This window comes from Ambystoma mexicanum, chromosome 1p (assembly GCF_040938575.1).
Source record: "Ambystoma mexicanum isolate Mex_15411 chromosome 1p, UKY_AmexF1_1, whole genome shotgun sequence".
NCBI classification, from domain to species: Eukaryota; Metazoa; Chordata; class Amphibia; order Caudata; family Ambystomatidae; genus Ambystoma; species Ambystoma mexicanum.
The window spans coordinates 41,640,675-41,660,228 of record NC_090921.1 but is presented as its reverse complement, the minus strand read 5'-3'; the positions used below and the strand labels follow the sequence as shown (position 1 = coordinate 41,660,228).

General features: G+C 45.3%; 1 protein-coding gene across 4 annotated transcripts in view; it reads left to right on the top strand.

The window, feature by feature from the left end:
- The window catches only part of LOC138565729 (zinc finger protein 79-like), a 76,987-nt gene extending 58,229 nt beyond the window's left edge, over positions 1-18,758 (top strand). For all 4 annotated transcript variants that reach the window (XM_069643003.1, XM_069643002.1, XM_069643000.1 and 1 more), the window contains 2 exons: positions 11,497-13,085; positions 15,236-18,758. In XM_069643003.1, the coding sequence (XP_069499104.1) occupies positions 12,200-13,085; positions 15,236-16,269 (1,920 nt within the window). In that variant the 5' untranslated portion in view covers positions 11,497-12,199 and the 3' untranslated portion in view covers positions 16,270-18,758. The remainder of the gene's footprint in view (positions 1-11,496; positions 13,086-15,235) is intronic.
- The last annotated feature ends 796 nt before the right edge of the window (positions 18,759-19,554 follow it).

Here is a 19,554-nt window from a genome sequence, read left to right as displayed (position 1 = left end):
ACCCCTTTTTCTTCCACCTGCAGAAAACTCACCTTACAAGCCAGACAGTCAATATTCGGAGGTCCTGCCCAGAGCGTCTTCCGAGTTCTACGCCTCATCATAGTCATAGAAGCAACTGTAGCAGTCCAGTTTGGGTCAGCGCCTCCGTGGGAATCAGGTGAGCGTTACATTGGGGGAATTAAAGGACCACTAACTCAGAAAGAACGAGAAAGAAGAAGACAAAAACAATTATGTCTTTACTGTGGAGCTTCTGGACACTTCCTGCGGGATTGCCCGGTAAAACCACCTAAGAAGGTGGTTGGAGCCACAGACAGTAATCTTCCAGAACCTGATTCGGGAAACGACCAAGCCCGACAAGCGTGGAGGTCCGCTTGCCGAGCGTGAAGACAGACTCTTTGACCTCGCATTTCATCATGCCTATGGTCCTCATAGATCCAAAACAGCCTCAACGGTTGCACGGAATAAAAGCCTACCTCGACAGTGGGGCTATTGGAAATTATGTTGACCTTGAATTGGCTTCCAGGATTGGTCTCCCTCTCCGTCCAAAAACCACCAAGGATGTCATTACCACGGTTGATGGAACCGAAATTGCCTCCGGGCCGGTAACACACTCTACCACGGAAATGACACTGGTTGGCCAAGATGGCCATCGGGAAACCACAGTGTTTGACGTAATCAAGGCTCCACAATTTCAGGTAATCTTAGGGATCCCTTGTTAGAAACACATAATCCTCGAATTGACTGGCGAGCAAAGAGCATAACCTTCCCTGATTGTGCACAAAAGTGTTATCCAGGAAATCCACAGATGGGTCTAGCCTCAGTAAACTCCACAACAGTACCATTACCTTTTGAGTATCAAGACTTTCAAGACGTCTTCCAAAAGGAACAGGCCAACACCTTACCTCCTCACCGGCCATATGATTGTCAGATCGACCTGGTACCCAATGCTGAACCGCCTTGTAGTAGAATCTATGCCCTTACTGAACTGGAGAACCTTCATTTGCGACAGTATTTGGATCAGTACCTTGCCAATGGTTTTATTCGCCCGTCAAAGTCACCTGCTTCCTCAGCTCTATTCTTCGTACCGAAAAAAGAAGGCGACCTTAGAACTTGGATTGACTACCGCGCCTTAAATCAGATAACGGTCAAGAATCGTTATCCTCTGCCCTTGATCCCTGAACTCCTTGACCAGGTAAAAGATGCTTGTATCTATACTAAGTTAGATTTAAGGGGAGCTTACCACCTGGTGCGCGTCAGAGAAGGCGACGAATGGAAAACTGCCTTCCGCACCAAATATGGACTCTTTGAGTACCAGGTAATGCCTTTCGGGTTGTGCAACGCACCTGCTGCCTTTCAATATTTTATGAATGACGTTTTTCGAGAACTCATCGATGTTTGTGTCATTGTATATATTGACGACATCCTGGTGTACTCCTCCTCGGAATCCGATCACCGAAAACATGTTAGAACTGTCTTGGAGAAACTGCGCCAGCACAAACTGTTTGCAAAACTTGAAAAATGCCTTTTTCATGTTACGGAAGTTGAGTTTCTCGGATTCGTCCTAACACCTAAAGGAGTCCGAATGGACTCACGGAAAGTGGATGCGATCCTCAAATGGCCGTCTCCTAGTTCTGGAAAGGAGTTCAAAGTATGCTAGGTTTTGCCAATTTTTACAGAAGGTTTATCCCGGAATTTTCTCGAGTGGTTCAACCCATCACAGCGCTCCTACGAAAAAACAGACGCTTCGAGTGATCTAAGGAGGCAGAACAAGCCTTTCAGGAACTAAAAACCAAATTCACCTCCGCACCTGTGTTAAAACATCCTCGTCCGGACCTCCCTTACGTTGTGGAAACTGACGCTTCTAGTTTAGCCATGGGGGCTGTCCTTTCTCAAAGGGATCCAGTTTCAAATCAACTACATCCCGTAGCCTTTTGGTCCAGGAAATTCTCGGCTCCTGAAGTGAACTACGGAATCACAGACAAGGAACTGTTGGCTATTAAGTCAGCTTTCAAAGCTTGGCGTCACTACCTGCTCGGCGCAAGACACACCGTTACTGTGATTACAGATCACAGGAACTTGCAATACTTGAAAACAGCCAAAGCTCAATCTTCTCGTCAACTCCGTTGGGCTCTGTTCTTTGCAGAATTTTACTTTATAATCACATATCGCCCGGGTTGCAAGAATGGCAAGGCCGACGCTCTATCTCGAATTGGAATGGGTGACATTGCCTCAAGTCTAGAGCCAGTTCCGATTATTCCCGAACAGAGGATTTTGGGTGTAATCTCTTCTCAAACTATTGAGGATGTTCAAGGTAGAGTTAAATTGCTTTTCGACGCTACAGCTTTACAAGAATGGAGCCAGAAAGGCTTAAACTATTCCATTAATAATGATTTACCCTATTTCCAAGGGCGGTTATTTCTGCCTCACAAGGAATTGCAAGAACTCGTTATAGCACATTATCATGATACACTAATGGAAGGACACCCGGGCATCGCTAAAACAGAGGAAAAGATCAAACGGCATTTCTGGTGGCCATCCTGGCGAAAGGATATTAAATCCTTTGTGATGACCTGCGGAGTGTGCGCCCAAAATAAAAGTCAGAAGCAAAAACCAGCCGGTCCTTTACGGCCCCTGGACATCCCTCCAGCACCGTGGCACACCTTATCGATGGACTTTATAACTGACCTGCCTCCTAGTCATGGGTATAATACTATCCTGGTGATTGTAGACCTCTTCTCCAAGATGGCTCATTTTATCCCATTGAAGGGGTTGCCTTCAGCCCCCACCTTAGCAAAGGAATTTCTTGAAAATGTTGTTCGTTTACATGGCTTCCCATCCATATTGGTTTCTGATCGGGGAAGTCAATTTATTTCTCATTTCTGGAAAAGGTGTTGCCAAATGGGCCAAGTTGATGTGCGATTATCCACCAGCCACCATCCTCAAACCGATGGTCAAACCGAAAGAACAAACCAGACCCTGGAACAGTATCTGCGGTGTATGTTACCTCAATCTGAGGGTAATTGGAAGGACATTCTATGGATTGCCGAGTACGCGTACAACAATTCTGTGCATTCTGGAACGGGTCAGACTCCTTTCTATACTCTATTCGGCCATCATCCCAGGACTTCGGACCTTGAATCCCCTCAAAGCCTTGAAATGCCCGCCGTGGATCATTTACATGCCACAATAACCCAAGCCTTCAAGGAAGCAAAGACTCATTTACAACAAGCCAAAGAAAGGTACAAGGAAAATGCTGATTTACATCGAAGTAAAGTACTTCCTTACAAAGTAGGAGACCAAGTGTGGCTTGCAACTAGACATTTACTGCTTAAAGGTCCACGAACTTTTAACCCAAGATATATAGGGCCTTATCCAATCAAAGCTATCATTAACCCGGTAGCCTTCAAACTCGATCTGCCACCTAATATGCAAATCCATCCCGTTTTTCACGTATCACTGTTGAAACCAGTACCACCCAGAACCAGGTTATGCAAACCACCAGAACCAATTCCAATAGATGGGGAATTGGAATTCGAAGTTAAGGACATATTGGATTCTAAGATGTCCAAGTCAAAACTCTTTTATCTGATTGATTGGAAAGGATATGGACCTCAGGAAAGATCTTGGGAACCAAGTGAGAATGTACATGCACCTCGACTAATACGGAATTTTCACCGGAAGTTCCCAAATAAACCGAGGCCTCCAGGTTGGACACCCTTGGGAGGGGCCTTGGGGGGAGGTACTGTCATGATGCCTGCCTCCAAGGAGCCAAACCAGGCCCGGCACCCTCAGAGACAGACACCATGCATTCAAGGGAAGTCCCAGCAGCCCCAGATGGGGGCCCTTTGGACTCAGTCCTGGCGCCGTTGGCGTCAGGCTCATAGGGGACATCAGTCCTGGCGCCATCAGCGCCAGGCTCATACAGAAGTAGGTTGGGAGTAGTGCTTGGTGTAAACTTACCTGTGCAGACCATGCTGCAACTTCCAAGACTGGAAGGAACTATTTTTCTAGGGACTGCTTGATCTCTAGGGTGTGACCGGTGGAGGAATACATATTTCTGGGGGAAGAATACATACCTGGAACTAGTTAAAAGGCTATTTAAGCCACACCCAAGCAGCAGACCACGCTTCGCGTTGTTCTGCACTTAGCAGATGGACGCTCACCGTGCCTGCTCCTGCCTTGGTCCTCCATCACGCCATCCAGCACCCATTGGAAGGAAGGAGAAAGAGAGGTGAGAAGGGAAACACGAATCTAAGTAGAACTTACCTGTGGTTCAATTCCCTCTCCGCCTTCGGGTTTGTGCCATACCTTCGGCATCTCAGCACCCCGGCCCCTAAGGGGAAAAGAAATAGACATTGTATTAGTGAGAGCATGTGAGAACATTAGCAATACGCTCACTCAAGACTTACCTATTTGCAAGAGAGACACAGCAGCTCTTTTCGGGTCGGCGCCTTACCTCCGGCATTGCCGTACCCCGGCCCCTATGGGGAAAAAGACATTGGACATTAAAGGAGATACTTAAAACTGCAAAGGAATCTCTCATCGGAATTCTTACCAGAATTTGGCTTCATCCAAATCGCCTGCAGCCCGGAATCTTCTCCAGCACCTGCGAAAGAAAAGAACAGATGAGTGACTATAATCCCAAACTTGCCATAAACATTTGCGGTACGACGGGAATGGACAAACTAGTTTAAACTCATCAATCCAGTGAAGTAACTGGAATCACAACGCGCCCCTGCATCAGAAGCAGGATGGAGAGCTCGTCATTTTGGTCCCTAAGGTGAGTCTTCGCAGGGAATCCCAAAAGGGTTTCACGGAAGGAGAGAAGGGAAGTGGGAGGTCGGAATGTCACCCGCAGACTATTAACCCTTCCTTTTCACACACAGTGGGATATTCCTCCGAGCCAGAAAAGCCAGGTTGGGGCATCCAGTCCAGTCCATCTTCCGGGTCTTACGCATCTCTGCAGAAGAGGTCACAGCAGTCCGAGCCACGCCCGTGCCTCCGTGGGAGCCAGGTGAGCGTTACAGTACCATCTAAATGTTGTCGATTTATCAAATATATAATATGGATCTCATATTGCCAAGCACCACAGAGAAGCCAGTATGGAACCCACTGAACTGTGAACTGTCAATCAACGAGTGCATGGCCTCTTCCATTTTATCCTCAGAGGCCAGTAGAGATGCAATCTGTTTGACCACAGCGAAGTGTGCTTCAAGATATGTATCTTACGTGCTTCACACCTTTACATGCATATTTAGCATGCATATTTAGCAGCCGCGCCAGGTTCAGACACAATTTTGGGTACTCTAATTGGCTAACGAGAAACTAGGCCAGTCCAACAATTTCAATTGGGATGGCCTAGAATAATTCAAAATGAAACCACAACACTTAAGTTGTGATTTTATAGTGATTAGAGTTGGTACTCCCATTGCAACATAACATCAAGACTCATTGGAATGCACTAGGTATGAACCATTGGGTAGGCTGTGTACTTGACTGTAAAAAAAACGCAATTGGTGCAACATACAGTGTGCATTTAGAGTTACTGTCACAGGGATTCACTGGCTCGGTATGTGCACACACCATTTGTGTAGAGCCTCTGCATTCAAGTAAGGAGTACAGTGTTATTTCAGGACTTTACTGTTAAACGCATGAATGTGAATACGGTACAACATAATCTTCTCTGAACCACGTCATTTACCCAATGCACATTACCCCATGAATGTAGTTCATGACATATGATGGAAGGTGGTGTTTGAATGGGAATGTTTAACACCCCGTGCAAGATCCAATTTGTTGAGCCTGGCAACCAGGCAGATGCTGCTGCAACACTCTGCAAGTACACTAAGCAACAAGAAAGTGGAGCCTGACCTTGCCTGACGTGTTGCAACCTTGGACAAGTTAAGTGCATGTATTTGTTCTGGCCATGAAATTACATTCCAATCTGGGACCCTCGGCTGAGAGTGCCCAGAAATTCTGTTACTACAGAAAGACTTACTGTGGCTTTTTGGTCACTTCTAATCATAGATGGTCATTTTGAACTAATCCCACCACATCTGTAATGACATCAGGTAGCGCATAGATGCCCTGCTCTAGCGCTTGATAATTAGAGTCTGCAGCATGAAGTCCTAGCTGCACTGCCTCAGTCTGCAGAATTTGCATTATTGCTTGTGACCAAGTGTAAGTTCTACCTGCTATGGACGCTTCTCCCACCTCACAAGGTACTCTAGGGTCAGAGGTGGTGCAGGTAGCTGCTCTCCTGACACACCCACTTTGGGTGCGCCTCAGACCAGCAGCTGACTACATGATAGCTGTCCAATTCTCTTCTTTTATGAAGTTATCTAGAGATTGTATCACCTCACTCAGGCGATACGGTGAAAGCATTCCTTGGCACAGTTTACCTATGGATATAGCTTGTGTCAGGGAAGTGTTATGGGAATTCCAAGCCCTATATGGGCCCACATAGACCCCTTCTTTTCTTTTTATTGCATTCATTTGCTTGTACCTCCCATAAGACAGGTCTCCCTGATATAAGTAATATGCTTAGTGCCATTGCGCTCTTTTGCTTCTCGATAAGACTCACTTCAGAACTCACATTCTGCGTTCTTCCATTCTGGGTAGAAGCACACGTTCGTATTGCTACAAGTGGTCTGGTACTGCATATGATTTAAAAAATACATCAAATGTGGGAATGTACATGCCATGTCTAACGTGTGAACACCTTTGATTTGCCATATCTGTTGAGTCCAGCCATGTTTGTTCAGTCATGTTTGAAAAGTATTCTCTGTCAATCTGCAACATACATGTGTTGTGTATTATAGGGCTCTGCAGGGAATTTATACTGATTTTCAAACTTGTTATGCCTTGCTTGGTATGGTCTTAGTGAAAAGTATGGGAACTGTGCTTTGAATTCAGGACTGTCGGTTTGAAAGAGCACTGCACAGTGTTCCCAGAATGTGTATTTGAGCCGCAGGATGGGCTCAAGTTTGACAAATAAAAATGCATTGTAATATCGCACCTAACACACATGGGGCCCCATTTCATGGAGATCCTCCACATCATCAAACACATCAAACCGATCTCGGGAGGATAGCTCAGCGGCAATGTGCTTGCCTTGGAAGCAAGACGACACAGAGCACCACATGTTCGATCCCCGGGTCCACGCTTAGAAACTTCTGGGTATTAAGCGCGTTGTAAATAACCTACCATATCATATCAAATAATGCATTTTGCGTACATGTCTGGAGCCTAGTTCTTAACAGTTCTCTGTTTGTTCTAGACACCGGATTACTGAGTGCAAACAGTCTGGATTCATCAATGACAGAAAAAGTGTGAACTTGCTGCTGTCTAGCTGGGCCATTAAATGTCTTGAACGATGGCGTCCACACATGACCCATAGTTAGAGGAAACATTTGTATTGAGGCTGGAGTTCCTGGCTCTTTGAGCTCTCTTTTCTCTAACATGGGTGAAAAACTTAAAGGATTTAGAACAACTTCTTTGCTTGCAGGTGGAGTGGAAACCCTGCTCAGAAAATGCCGGAAGTCAGTGGATTGAAAAACAAAGCGAGGCAGAGCCACAATAGGAGGAAATACACTGCCAGCATTTTATAACACAGTTTCAGAAAGTCTGTCCAAAATAATTATTTCATTACTTTAGCAACTAGAAAGGCTTTCTGGTTCCAAATTGGCAGACCTTCAGTACTTCCCTGATTTGTGGAGTTGTAGTCAAGAGTGGCATATGCTTCCTCATCTTGAACGCCAATCATCATCATTTGACAGATCTCCATTTCTTCTTCTGCAGGTTCCTCGCCTGGAAGAGGAGAATTGCATGGAAACATTGTGTTAACCATCTGAAGCGGGTACCTCTCTTGGGTGGTAGTGCGGCTAGGACAGCAGTTCTTGAAACTTTCACTCTGATTACTTGCACTGCTGGTCTGTAAGACGGGCTAAACTGATTCTTATCATGGATCTTCTCCAGGACCCAATCTCCTGCTTTGAGAGTGTTCTCAGGACTTGCCTCAGCAGCTTCCACCTGGAGGGATTCCCTCTGCAGCGTTGCCGCCAGCAGCTGCTTGTGCCTTGATAGGGGGGTTGGAAGAACATATACATCTTTCTCCCAAACAAGAGTTCAAATGGAGTCTTACCATTGCATAGAGACTTGCGTGGCAAATTATTTAAACTCCTTATCACTAAGGGCACATGGTCTATCCAGTTACCTCCAAGTGACAGAATGCATTTAGTTAGGCTCACCTTTATGGACTGGTGCGCTCTTTCCACAATTCGGCTCTTTTCAGCTCGAAAAGGATTGGCAAAGTGCAACTCTGTTCCCCATGCCTCTAATGCTTGCTTCAGAGTCCGCCCTGAAAAAGCTGGACCATTATCAGCATGGAACGTTTGAGTTTCTGTAATAGCTACTGCACCCCGGAGTGCCTGCATAACTGATACTTCAGTCTGCTTTCTTTTGAGCAATCATCCAGGTGAACCTAGTACAAGAATCCACTATTACTAGAATGTAGTGTACTTATTAATTGCTGGTAGTGGGTCTATATGATCCAGATTTTGGATCTCAAAAGGTGAGGTTGCCTTTCTTAAAGGAACCTCCTTAGGTTTTTTGCTGGAGTATACAGTTGTCTTCAAGCATGTATCACAGTTTGCTATATATATTTTCACCTGTTGTCGTAGCCATAGCCACCAGTATATGTCAAGGAGCAGCTGTGCAGTTGCACTCATCCCAAAATGGCCAGATGCAAGTCCATTGCGTGCGTGGCTGCAATCAGCTTTTCCCTGTCTGCTCTATTAGGCATTCATCTTTGTATAGGATCCCCTTGTTGCATAGGAATTGTGACTATTGCTTTGTTATTCTCAATGTCATAAACATAATTACTGGGAAAACCTTTTGGCCTGAGTACAATACCTAAGCAAGCCTCTTTTATTTCCTCATCCATTGCAGTCGCTGAGTGAGTTATGGCTGCTATTGTTTTTCTAACTGTGTGCTCTTTGCCATATGTATCTGCCAATGCATTGCCTGTGCTATAAATGTGCCCTTTTGTATGTACTCTTGTGTGCATCACCCACAGCAAAGGGTAAGTTTGTTTAAGGTCCCAAACTTGTTTCCAGAGTTGCCTGGAAGAAATAGTTTTATGCCTAATGTCTCTGAAGTAATTTTGAATCCACCAATGAAAATCAGTGTTATTAGCCCTGACAATGTAATCTGAATCTGAGACTACCAGTGTGGGCTGAGTCTGCTTGGTGCAATGCAAGCGCAATCCATGCAATTCAGCAGCCTGGGCAGACATGTCTCCCAGATGCTTGTTGCAATATCAGTATGTATAGATACTTCTTCATGAGTAAAATGTCTTACCACTGCTGCACATGCAGCAGCATATTTGGAACGAGTGCCTACTGCCGGTATTGCAGACCCATCGCAGTAAATTACTTGGAAAAAATCAATCAATAGCATGTCAGGCCATGAGGTGTCTAGCTCCGGGGCCATTGTCCAAGTCAACCAACTCAGTCTTTGCAATTCTGCCTTATAATGATACTTTACATCTGGAGCATGTTGAGATGCTGACCATTGAATCCATCTAGTATGCCTTTGAATTGGGCACGCCAGCTTTTGTGGCAGACTCAAGTTGAGCTAAAGGTGTATTTATGTGTATAATTCTATTTGCTGCCAATGGCCGTTCCTTCTGAATAATCATCTGAACGGAAGCCAGAATGTTCTCCTCAGGTGTACATTTTAATTTTGGTGCAGAATATACATATGACTTATATGTAATTGGTTTAGTCTCCCCTAGATTGGAAACTATGTATGTGAAAGCATTGTCCCCCACCACAAGGTTTAATTCCAAGTCTTTGTCTGTATCTCTGTCTTGCAAAGGACCAGTGTGAGTCATTAATGAATATACTGAGTGCAGAATGTGAGTGTGTTCTGGCAGCCAGTGAGCTGCTTTGAAATTCGGTTTTATCAAAGCATACAATGGTTTCACTAGCTCAGCAAAATTAGACACATAAAATCTGCCGAAATTCAAAAGCCCTAAAATAGCCTGCATTTGCCTAAGTGTGGTAGGCGGCTGTATCCTGGCACACTTCACAAGAAAATCTGCTGCCAAGCCTCTGCCCTGATCTGAAAGAGTGAATCCTAGAAAGGTAACCTCACGATGAGCTATTCTTGATTTCTTGAAGTTTACCAGGTACCCTCTTTGCAGCCAATGTGTGAATGACTCTACTTGTTGCAAGTGTTCACTGAGATTCTCATGGGTGATGTAAATATCATCTACATTTTGCCAACAATTAAGAATGTCTACGATCAAGCTCTGTATTCTACTTGAGAATGTGCTGGGTGAATTCTTATACCCCTGCATCATTCTAGTGAATTGGAAATGCGTTCCTTTAAACGTGAATGCAGTGTATTTGTGGCTTTACACACTTAAAGGTTGTGTGAAATACCCATTGCCTGGACAAGGTTTGTTTTATGTTTGCATCTGTGTAAGTTGGCTAGCAATCCAGAACTGTGTTGGTTTTGGACTGCCTCTGTCTTACAATGTGCATTCACAATTTGAAAATCCACAATAAAACGTTAAGTACCATCAGGTTATAACATGGGGAGCACTAGACTATTATGTCGGCTAGCTGGCGCCGGACCCATGATTTTACCAGCACCCGCGAATGGCAATTACCGGGTCATGCCGGGTTCGGCAGACCCGGTAATTGCTCATTTGCGGCTGCCGGCAATAAGGGACTCTCCATCCCAATTCGGCCCCATAGGGCTCAATGGGAATGGGGAAGGTGGTAGCACCACCAGTGCTACAGTCCTGTTCTGCTCGATGGTGCCTGTACGGCCACCAGGTCAGACCTGGTGGCTGCAAGGGCACCCGTGAGCAGAACTCATAGTATGGTGGTACTGTAGCAACAGTGCCAGTAGCACTACCGGCACCATTGTTGCCTTACCGCCATACTTGTAATGAGGCCCAATGCGTGTACTATCGGTGAGCAAGGCGGTGAATAGTTGAGGACCGTGCCTAAAAGGTTCATCCTGTGGGATGTTAAGGAGGATGGGTGGTCAAGTGTTGAAGGTGACATAGAAGTCATGGAGGATTAGATGGTCTGTGTCCTTTGTCAGTGAGGTTGTGGCGGTCATACTGGATGTGAAGTGTCACAGTCTAAGTGCTGTGGCTGGGTAGGAATCCTGTTCAGAACAGGTTAAGGCGGTTGTTTGTGGTGATGTGCTGCTGTAGTTGCCTTATGCCAAATCGTTCTATGCTTCTGATGAAAGATGGCAGAATTGTGATGGGACAGTAAGGGAGTGTGGGGTTTGGGGGTTGAGGGATTGGTTCTTGAGAGGAAGATTTTATCTGTTTTGGGTGGGATGGGGGGAATGTTGCCCTATGAAAGACTGCAATTGATGATGTTGACCCAGTTGAGCAGGGGACATACACTAGCCTTTTGACCTATTTATTTTGCCACATTGGTTATAATCCTTTTTAATTTGTTTCAGCCCTTTAGACACCTGATCCTTTGCTCCCCATACAGAAGTCTCAATCGGGGAAGAGAGATAATGCAGACCAATCATCTTTCTTAGCATTGATCATCCAGACACCTGTACAGCTCTCCCAGCCTGATGGTCCTGAAAGCTGGACCAGCTCTCCCAGCGTGTTGCCTATGAACACTGAACCAGTTCTCACAGTCTGGAGACCATAAAAGATGGACCAGCTCTCCCAGCGTGTTGCCTATAAACACTGAACCAGTTCTCACAGCCTGGAGACCAGGAAAGCTGGACCAGCTCTCCCAGCTTGTTGCCTATGAACACTGAACCTGTTCTCACAGCCTGTAGACCATGAAAGCTGGACCAGCTCTCCCAGCTTGTTGCCTATGAACACTGAACCCGTTCTCACAGCCTGGAGACCATGAAAGCTGGACTAGCTCTCCCAGCTTGTTGCCTTTGCACACTGAACCAGTTCTCACAGCCTGGAGACCATGAAAGCTGGATCAGCTCTCCCAGCTTGGCGCCCCTGAAGATTAAAGCCTCAACTCTGGGTAAGGCCAGTAGGGTAAGAGAGCGGGAATTTACCAATGCAAAACATCATATTTAAAGGTCAAGATTGAACCGCAAAACTGATCAAGCCGTTGAGGCGAGCAGCTTGTTGTTAAGTAAATGCAATGTTTTGGCAGCATCCAGCGGCGGCTCGGGTGCTCGAAGGATGTATGAGTCCATGCCAGCCACAGTGGAAGTCTCGAACATGGTCCTCTTGGCCACGCTACAGCGCCTTGAGGAGAAAATAGATAATTTGCAGAATACCATGGAGGGCATGCCTGTTAAGGTTACAGAGCTCATGAAGCAAATCTGGCTATCAAGGGCTGAGGACTACTTGAAGGATAATGTAGCATCAGTGGAGGTTCTTGGGCCAGTGACGAGCAGAGGTTGTGATGTCAGCAGGTGTCCCGGGAAGTTGAACTGGTGTCCTCAACCAGGATTTCCATATGTACCAGGACAGCAACAGGGCCATTACATAGAACCAGGAATTACTGGTGACCAGGACCAACTGAATCTGCATGTACAAACTTTGCTCACAGATGAGCACAGCCAACAACCGAGCCAGTACACACAATCTGTGTTGCCTGATGGACAGAAACTGGAGCAAAACCAATGCACAAAACAAACGTTCCCTGAAAAATGGAACTCCAATTTGAGCCTCAAGCTTGAACCACTCTGTCCTGATGACCAGGAGCAAGAAGAGACCAAAGTTCTACACAACATATTTTCTGATGAACCGAGTGCAGGACTGAACTACGGTGTAGAACCATTGCTCCCTGATGGGCATAGCCCAGATGAGAAATCTACTCTACAATCAGTGTTACCAGTTGGGCAGCATCTACATCAAGGATACAACCTAGAACCAGTGTCTCCTGATGACTCGGTTTCAGCTCAGGAACACAATTCCAATCCTCTGTATCTTACTGGGCAGCGTTCACTTGATGCGTTACCATCCCTGGGATCAGATGCGCTTCCTGTTGATGGAGCCGTGTTCACCAACTCGTTTGTGAGAAGAAATGCAAAGTCCAATATTGTTATGAAAGCCACCACAGGTATGTATGTTTTATGAGTTTGTATGTATTTGTATTTTGAAGTTTTCTGTAGTGCAAATCTAGCGAGGAAGCTACCAAGCGCTGCACGTGTTGTTGCAAGATAAGGGCAGGTTATAATATGTTGACATGATGGGGGAATGCAAGGAGCCTAGGCAGCACATATGCATTCCTAGAAGTTAAAGGTTAGAGTTCCTCCCTCAACTGCAGGAGTGTAGACATAGTCCAAATTGCCATCTAGTTGGTGTTCAGTAGGTAGAGACTTGGGTTTTTCCTTGCTCAACAATGCACATCAATTAGGACCAACTCAGGCCTCACAAATCCTCTTCATAGTCAACATTAATGCAACTCGTCCCATACCATTAACCCATTTCCGTAATTTAAGTTTTCAACGTATAACCTACTTGCTATAAAAATATCCTTTTTCATTTGTATTGTGTTAAAGAACAAATTGCAACTCACAAAAATATCATCACAAAATGAAGCTCTCCTTGTGAACACACTTTATCTTCTTTTCACGATCAGCTTTCTCCAAAGGCTTTCTTGTTTTTCTTGTCCATGTACATTCTCTGATTCTCTGCCAAGAACCGTTCTCTTGATGGCCACAGACCAAATCAGTCCAATATGGGTTTTGGTTGAGAAATAAGTGTTAACGAACAAATGGGACCATGACACATCTTCTGCAGAAGGCCCTATTTGAAAATAAAAAATAAATTCTGAGCTTTTCTCTCCTTCACCTATACACAATTGCCACATTACGTTTCTAAGACGTATGCTTGTCTCCTTTCTCTCAGACTTCATTTTATCAGGGTTCAAGGGACTAAGTGCAAACAGTGTGGAGCAATCGACCCTCCATTCCATGCAGCAGAGTTTATCTGGCAGCATTAGCTCCTGTTGGCTTGCTGCGTAGCTCACTTTTGGGCCCATTCCGATTCAGCTGGAAAATCATGGCCTCCAGTTCGCGCAGCGAAAGAGAGGCAGACACATGGAAGAAGCCTGGTATTTTGTCTGCAGCCCAATACCTCTTCCTTATTGTTTATGTGTATTTGCCTGCTGGGAGGTTGGACCGCTTCCCAATTTTCAGCCCATCTGTGCTGGTGCGTTGTTGTTGTTCATTCTCCCTTGTTGTTGTACTATATTGGAGAGGAGGACCGTAGACCTTTAGTGATCTAAAAGTTCTCTTAACTCTTATCCGTGTCGTTCATTCATAATGAATTTTCTTGCTTACACCTTATTTTCTCTTTATTTTTTTTCCATTTCATAATTGTAACTTATCATTAATTATTGTACAGGACTTTGACTAAATTCCATTATAAGTCCATACAAAAATAAAATAGTTTTTGTTTTTTAGAAATTGTCCACCATATTTAGCAGACGACTGGGCCTTATTGACTTATGAAAAGCCGACATTCTGAGCGCACAGAATGCTGCGCATCTCCACCATGTGCTGCAACGAAACCAACACCACCCATCCACCCACAACCTTCTCTCTATGCCCTGCTCCCATCTTACAAAAAAGTCCCACCTGCAAACAGAAACATGGGTGCTAATGCGCTTCATAGAAGGAACAGTAAAAAACCTACCTGGTGCTGGGCTGGCTCCTCTGATGGCTTACCCCAGGCGATTTCATTATTTTTCAGCTTTACTTAAAACAATATGTTTTAATTATTGCCTTGTAAACAACACTAAACAATGCTTACTGGTATCTGGGAGTGGCGAAAGAGAACTAAATATGGCACCATGCAGGTTACTTATGGAGGCTAATGGCAGAAAGAACTAGCCAGGTCATTGGTGGGCTTGGTAATCCCTCATTGATTTGGTCCGCAATCACAGGCTGGTAGCGCCTATGACAACCTGCTTGCAAGCCTTGTATTGCTTACGTGCATATTGTGCATTATTGCTTCCCGTTACACATACAGGTTAAGCCGTACTCCGGTTTCAAAGAGTCATTCAGGGTAATCCAGTGCATTCGAGCTGAATGGGCTCAGCACCCGGCCCCAACCTGGCCCCGTTCATCTCTATCATGGTATCTTGCTCATGGGATTTGCATCAGTGGGGATTGGCCATTGTTTCCATTGTAATGACTGAACAGGCTTTAACCTTTGTGCTTTTTGGTGGGATAAAACAACCTTCATCCTTTCTTTTTTCTGCAGACAATGGGGCTATGTCCGAAACCGAGTGGTTTCAAATAAACCCAAGATGGTGTTCTATCCAGACGGAAGAGAGAAATATTGCAGAAGGTAGAAACGGCCAATCCACTGCATGGGACAAGACATCAACAAACTCGCAGGATAGTCAAACACCCGGAGCATCTACTGAATATGGGAAAAGCTTCACAGATCCAACCAGCATCATAGAACCCCAGAGACAACAAAGACTTCATAAGTGCACAGAGTGTGAAAAATGCTTCACTCTGAAATCCAATCTGGACACACATCAGAGAATCCATACTGGGGAGAGGCCATTCCAGTGCATTGCATGTGAGAAAAGCTTCACTCAGAAATCCAGTCTAGACAAACATCAGAGAATCCATACTGGGGTGAGGCCATTCCAGTGCACAGAGTGTGAAAAATGCTTCACTCTGAAATCCAATCTAGAGACACATCAGAGAATCCACACTGGGGTGAGGCCATACCAGTGCACTGCATGTGAGAAAAGCTTCACTCTAAAATCCAACCTAGACACACATAAGAGAATCCATACTGGGGAGAGGCCATACCAGTGCACTGCATGTGAGAAAAGCTTCACTGAGAAATCTAGTCTAGACAAACATCGGAGGATCCACACTGGGGAGAGGCCTTACCAGTGCACTGCATGTGACAAAAGCTTCACTCAGGGTGCAAATCTGTACCGCCATCAGAGAATCCACACTGGGGAGAGGCCTTACCAGTGCTCTGCATGTGGGAAAAGCTTCACTCAGGGTGCAAATCTGTATCGCCATCAGAGGATCCACACTGGGATGAGGCCATACCAGGGCACTGCGTCTGAAAAAACCATCACTCTGAAATCCACTCTAGACGAACATAAAAGACCTCATACTGGGGAGAGGCCTTATCAGTGTAATTCATGTGGAAAAAGATTTGCCCAGGTTTCAAATCTGTACCAACATCAGAAGGTTCACACGGGAGAGAGAGACCATACCAGTGCACTGCATGTGAAAAAAGCTTCACTACAAGATCCAGTTTAGACAGACATCAGAAGTTTCATACTTAGGAACGACCATATGAATGTACAAAGTGTGTGAAAAGATATATGTACATATAATGGTCAAAGGATGTGTTCTGGTGAGAAGTCTTTTGTTGTTAAAGCATGACTCATTTGCCATGCTTCATAAAATGGAAAAGCACCCACATTGGGGGTTGTAGGGGAAGGGGGTTGGTCAAAGGTGATTCTAATAGCGTTACATCTAAAAAATGTACCATCTCTGATTTTTGGCCATTGTCTATCTTATTCATTGTTCCCCAATGGAATAAGAGGCCAGAGCAGATTGCCATATTGTGACGTGTAGCTAACCTTACCATGAGGTAAGGCAAATGCAAATGAAGATACATCTTGAAATTGCACCTACCTTTCCCAGCACTCTAGGAAAATACAGGCAACACTGGCCCTCATTACGACCCTGGCGGAGGACCATGGTGCAATTTGCACCATGGTCCATGGCGCAAAACTGCCAACTCCGCCATGGGGGTTGGCGGACTTACCGCCCCATTCCGACCTTGGTGGGGCGGTAAGTCCCCAATCCCCATTTACCCTTCCCCATTCCCATTTTTGCCCCATACGGTATAATGGGAGTGGGGAAGCCGTTAATTACGCCACCGTAAATTACGGTGGCGTAATTAACAACAGGTCCCGTAGCGCCATGGATTTTTCCGCCCGGAAAAACCAGGCGAAAAAAGCACCATGGCGCTACGGGAACTCGTAGTAAGGCGGAAAGGTACGCCATGCATTATGCTGGCGTAAACCCCTTTCCGCCAGGGTCGTAATGAGGGCCACTGTCTTTTATTTCATTTTCTTTCCGATTATGTGTACAATTCATTAACCAAATACAGAACATCGACTACTTTGAGGGTGGCCTGGCGTTTGGAGGAAAGAATGTAAGGGATGGAAATGGATAGGGTGTATTCTGAACCACTCCTGTTGACCCTAATGATTGGCTATTTATTGGTGTGGGGATAGTTCCTGGTTGCTAACTCTGGTTGGTCAGATATAGGAGAATTATAAGTGGACATATTTGAGCACAACTTTTATTTAAATCAAAGAAATCCTTCTCTGGACCCTACCACTACAATGAGATCCCCTGCCCTAAAAACAATGGGTGCTCATCAGGAGGTTGAACAAACAAACTCAATCCTCTGTCAAACCTAAGCTATCCTAACCTCTGTGCTACCCCTACGAAAAGATATTGAAATAATTGAGTAACTCTCCCCCTGGGTTTACTCTCCCCCTGGGTTTACTCTCCCCCTGGGTTTAATTGATGGTGGCTGGTTTACTGAACCCCCCTCTTACCACCAAAGAGTTTTCAAGAAGAAAGTATCTTCCACTTCCTTCTTTGATAGTTCCACTGAAAAAGCAACGTTCTTGGTTGGATACTCCTCCTTTCAGAGTCAGATAGGCTATGGGCTTTTTTCACCCAACTTTGGCTCTGGCTTTTGTTGTAGTTTCTCTTGCCCCCTTTTGGGGTCCTCTCAGTAGCAGCCCTGTGTGGGCTATGGGCCTGTGTTGTCCCTCTGTGCTTGTCGTTTCTCTTACCCCCTCCTGAGTCTTCTGGTTATCAGCCCCATATGGGCTTGGTATTCTCTCCCTGCCCGCCACCCACTATCCCGGCAATGCCACGTAACTTTGCTCCAGATGCACTGCTGGCTTGTGGAGGTGGTCTCCCTGGCGGGTCCAGTTCTGCTTTCTCGTCCGGCTCCGTACTGGGCAGTTGGCTGTTTTGCCTTGGTCTGCTCCTCTGGCATTGGAAAAGCAGGATGTCTTCCGGAGTGGTCTGCTGCTTCTTTTCAGTCCTGGGTTTGGCTGGATCACTGCTGTCAGTAAAGAGGCAGCGCTTCACAGGCTGCATTCGGTCCCTGCTGACTGTGCCAATTCTGTGGCTTTCCTCTTTGGCTGCTGCTGAGGTGGCAGGGACTTCTTCCTTTGTGCAGAAGTGCAAGCCACGGTATCACACTCCTCTGATGGTCTCCCTCTCATTTGATGGGCTGGTGTATTTTAGACCCTCCTTGGATTGGAGGGAAACATCCCATCGGTTCTGGGTTTTGTAATGAGGCTGCAATAGATATAGATCAGAGACCAAGCTGCCCACCTTAAAGGGGTCCTGCACATGGCTAATCTGCTTAGTTCGCATACAACCAATGAATGCTTGGGACTTTACAGCAGTAAGGGGAGGTGAAAGGGAATCCCTACTTCAGCATTCCTTAACCCCAGATGGGCGTCCCCCCAATGGGATCCTTGCTGCCATGTCCCGTAGGGAGGGAATTGTGTAGCAGGCTCACCACCCCTGTCCCAAAGGGGGAGCTCCCTCTTGGAAAGAAAGGGTGATTTCCCTGGATTCGTTGTATAACCTTTTTATATATTGGTTTAATGCTGAGATTAATTGGATCGATAATTCATCTGTTGCTTCTAAATGCAACTCATAACATTAATAAAATGGGTGTAAATAAAGTATGTCAGAATAAAGACTGTGCTTGGCATAGGAAGAGTATGGTAATTGATGTGCTGCTGTACACACTGCATTCATCTCATGCCATCGAATGCACACAAGACTGAACACAAGTATGTCACAATAAAGGCTGTGCTTGGGATAGGAAGATTAAGGTAGCTTGTGTGCTGCTGTAAACACTGCATTCATCTCATGCCATCCAATGCACACAAGACTTTACACAAGTATGTCAGAATAAAGACTGTGCTTGGGATAGGAAGATTAAGGTAATTGATGTGCTGCTGTACACACTGCATTAATCTCATGCCATTGAATGCACACAAGACTTTACACAAGTATGTCATAATAAAGACTGTGCTTAGGATAGGAATATTAAGGTAATTGATGTGCTGCTGTACACACTACATTCATCGCATGCAAGCGAATGCACACAAGACTTTATACAAGTATTTCAGAAGAAAGACTGTGCTTGGCATAGAAAGATTAAGGTAATTGATGTGCTGCTGTACACACTGCAGTCATCTCATGCCATTGAATGCACACAAGACTTTACACAAGTATGTCAGAATAAAGACTGTGCTTGGGATAGGAAGATTAAGGTAATTGATGTGCTGCTGTACACACTGCAGTTATCTCATGCCATTGAATGCACACATGACTTTACACACATATGTCAGAATAAAGACTGTGCTTAGCATAGAAAGATTAAGGTAATTGATGTGCTGCTGTACACAGTGCATTCATCACGTGCCATCGAATGCAAACAAGACTTTACACAAGTATGTCAGAATAAAGACTGTGCTTGGGATAGGA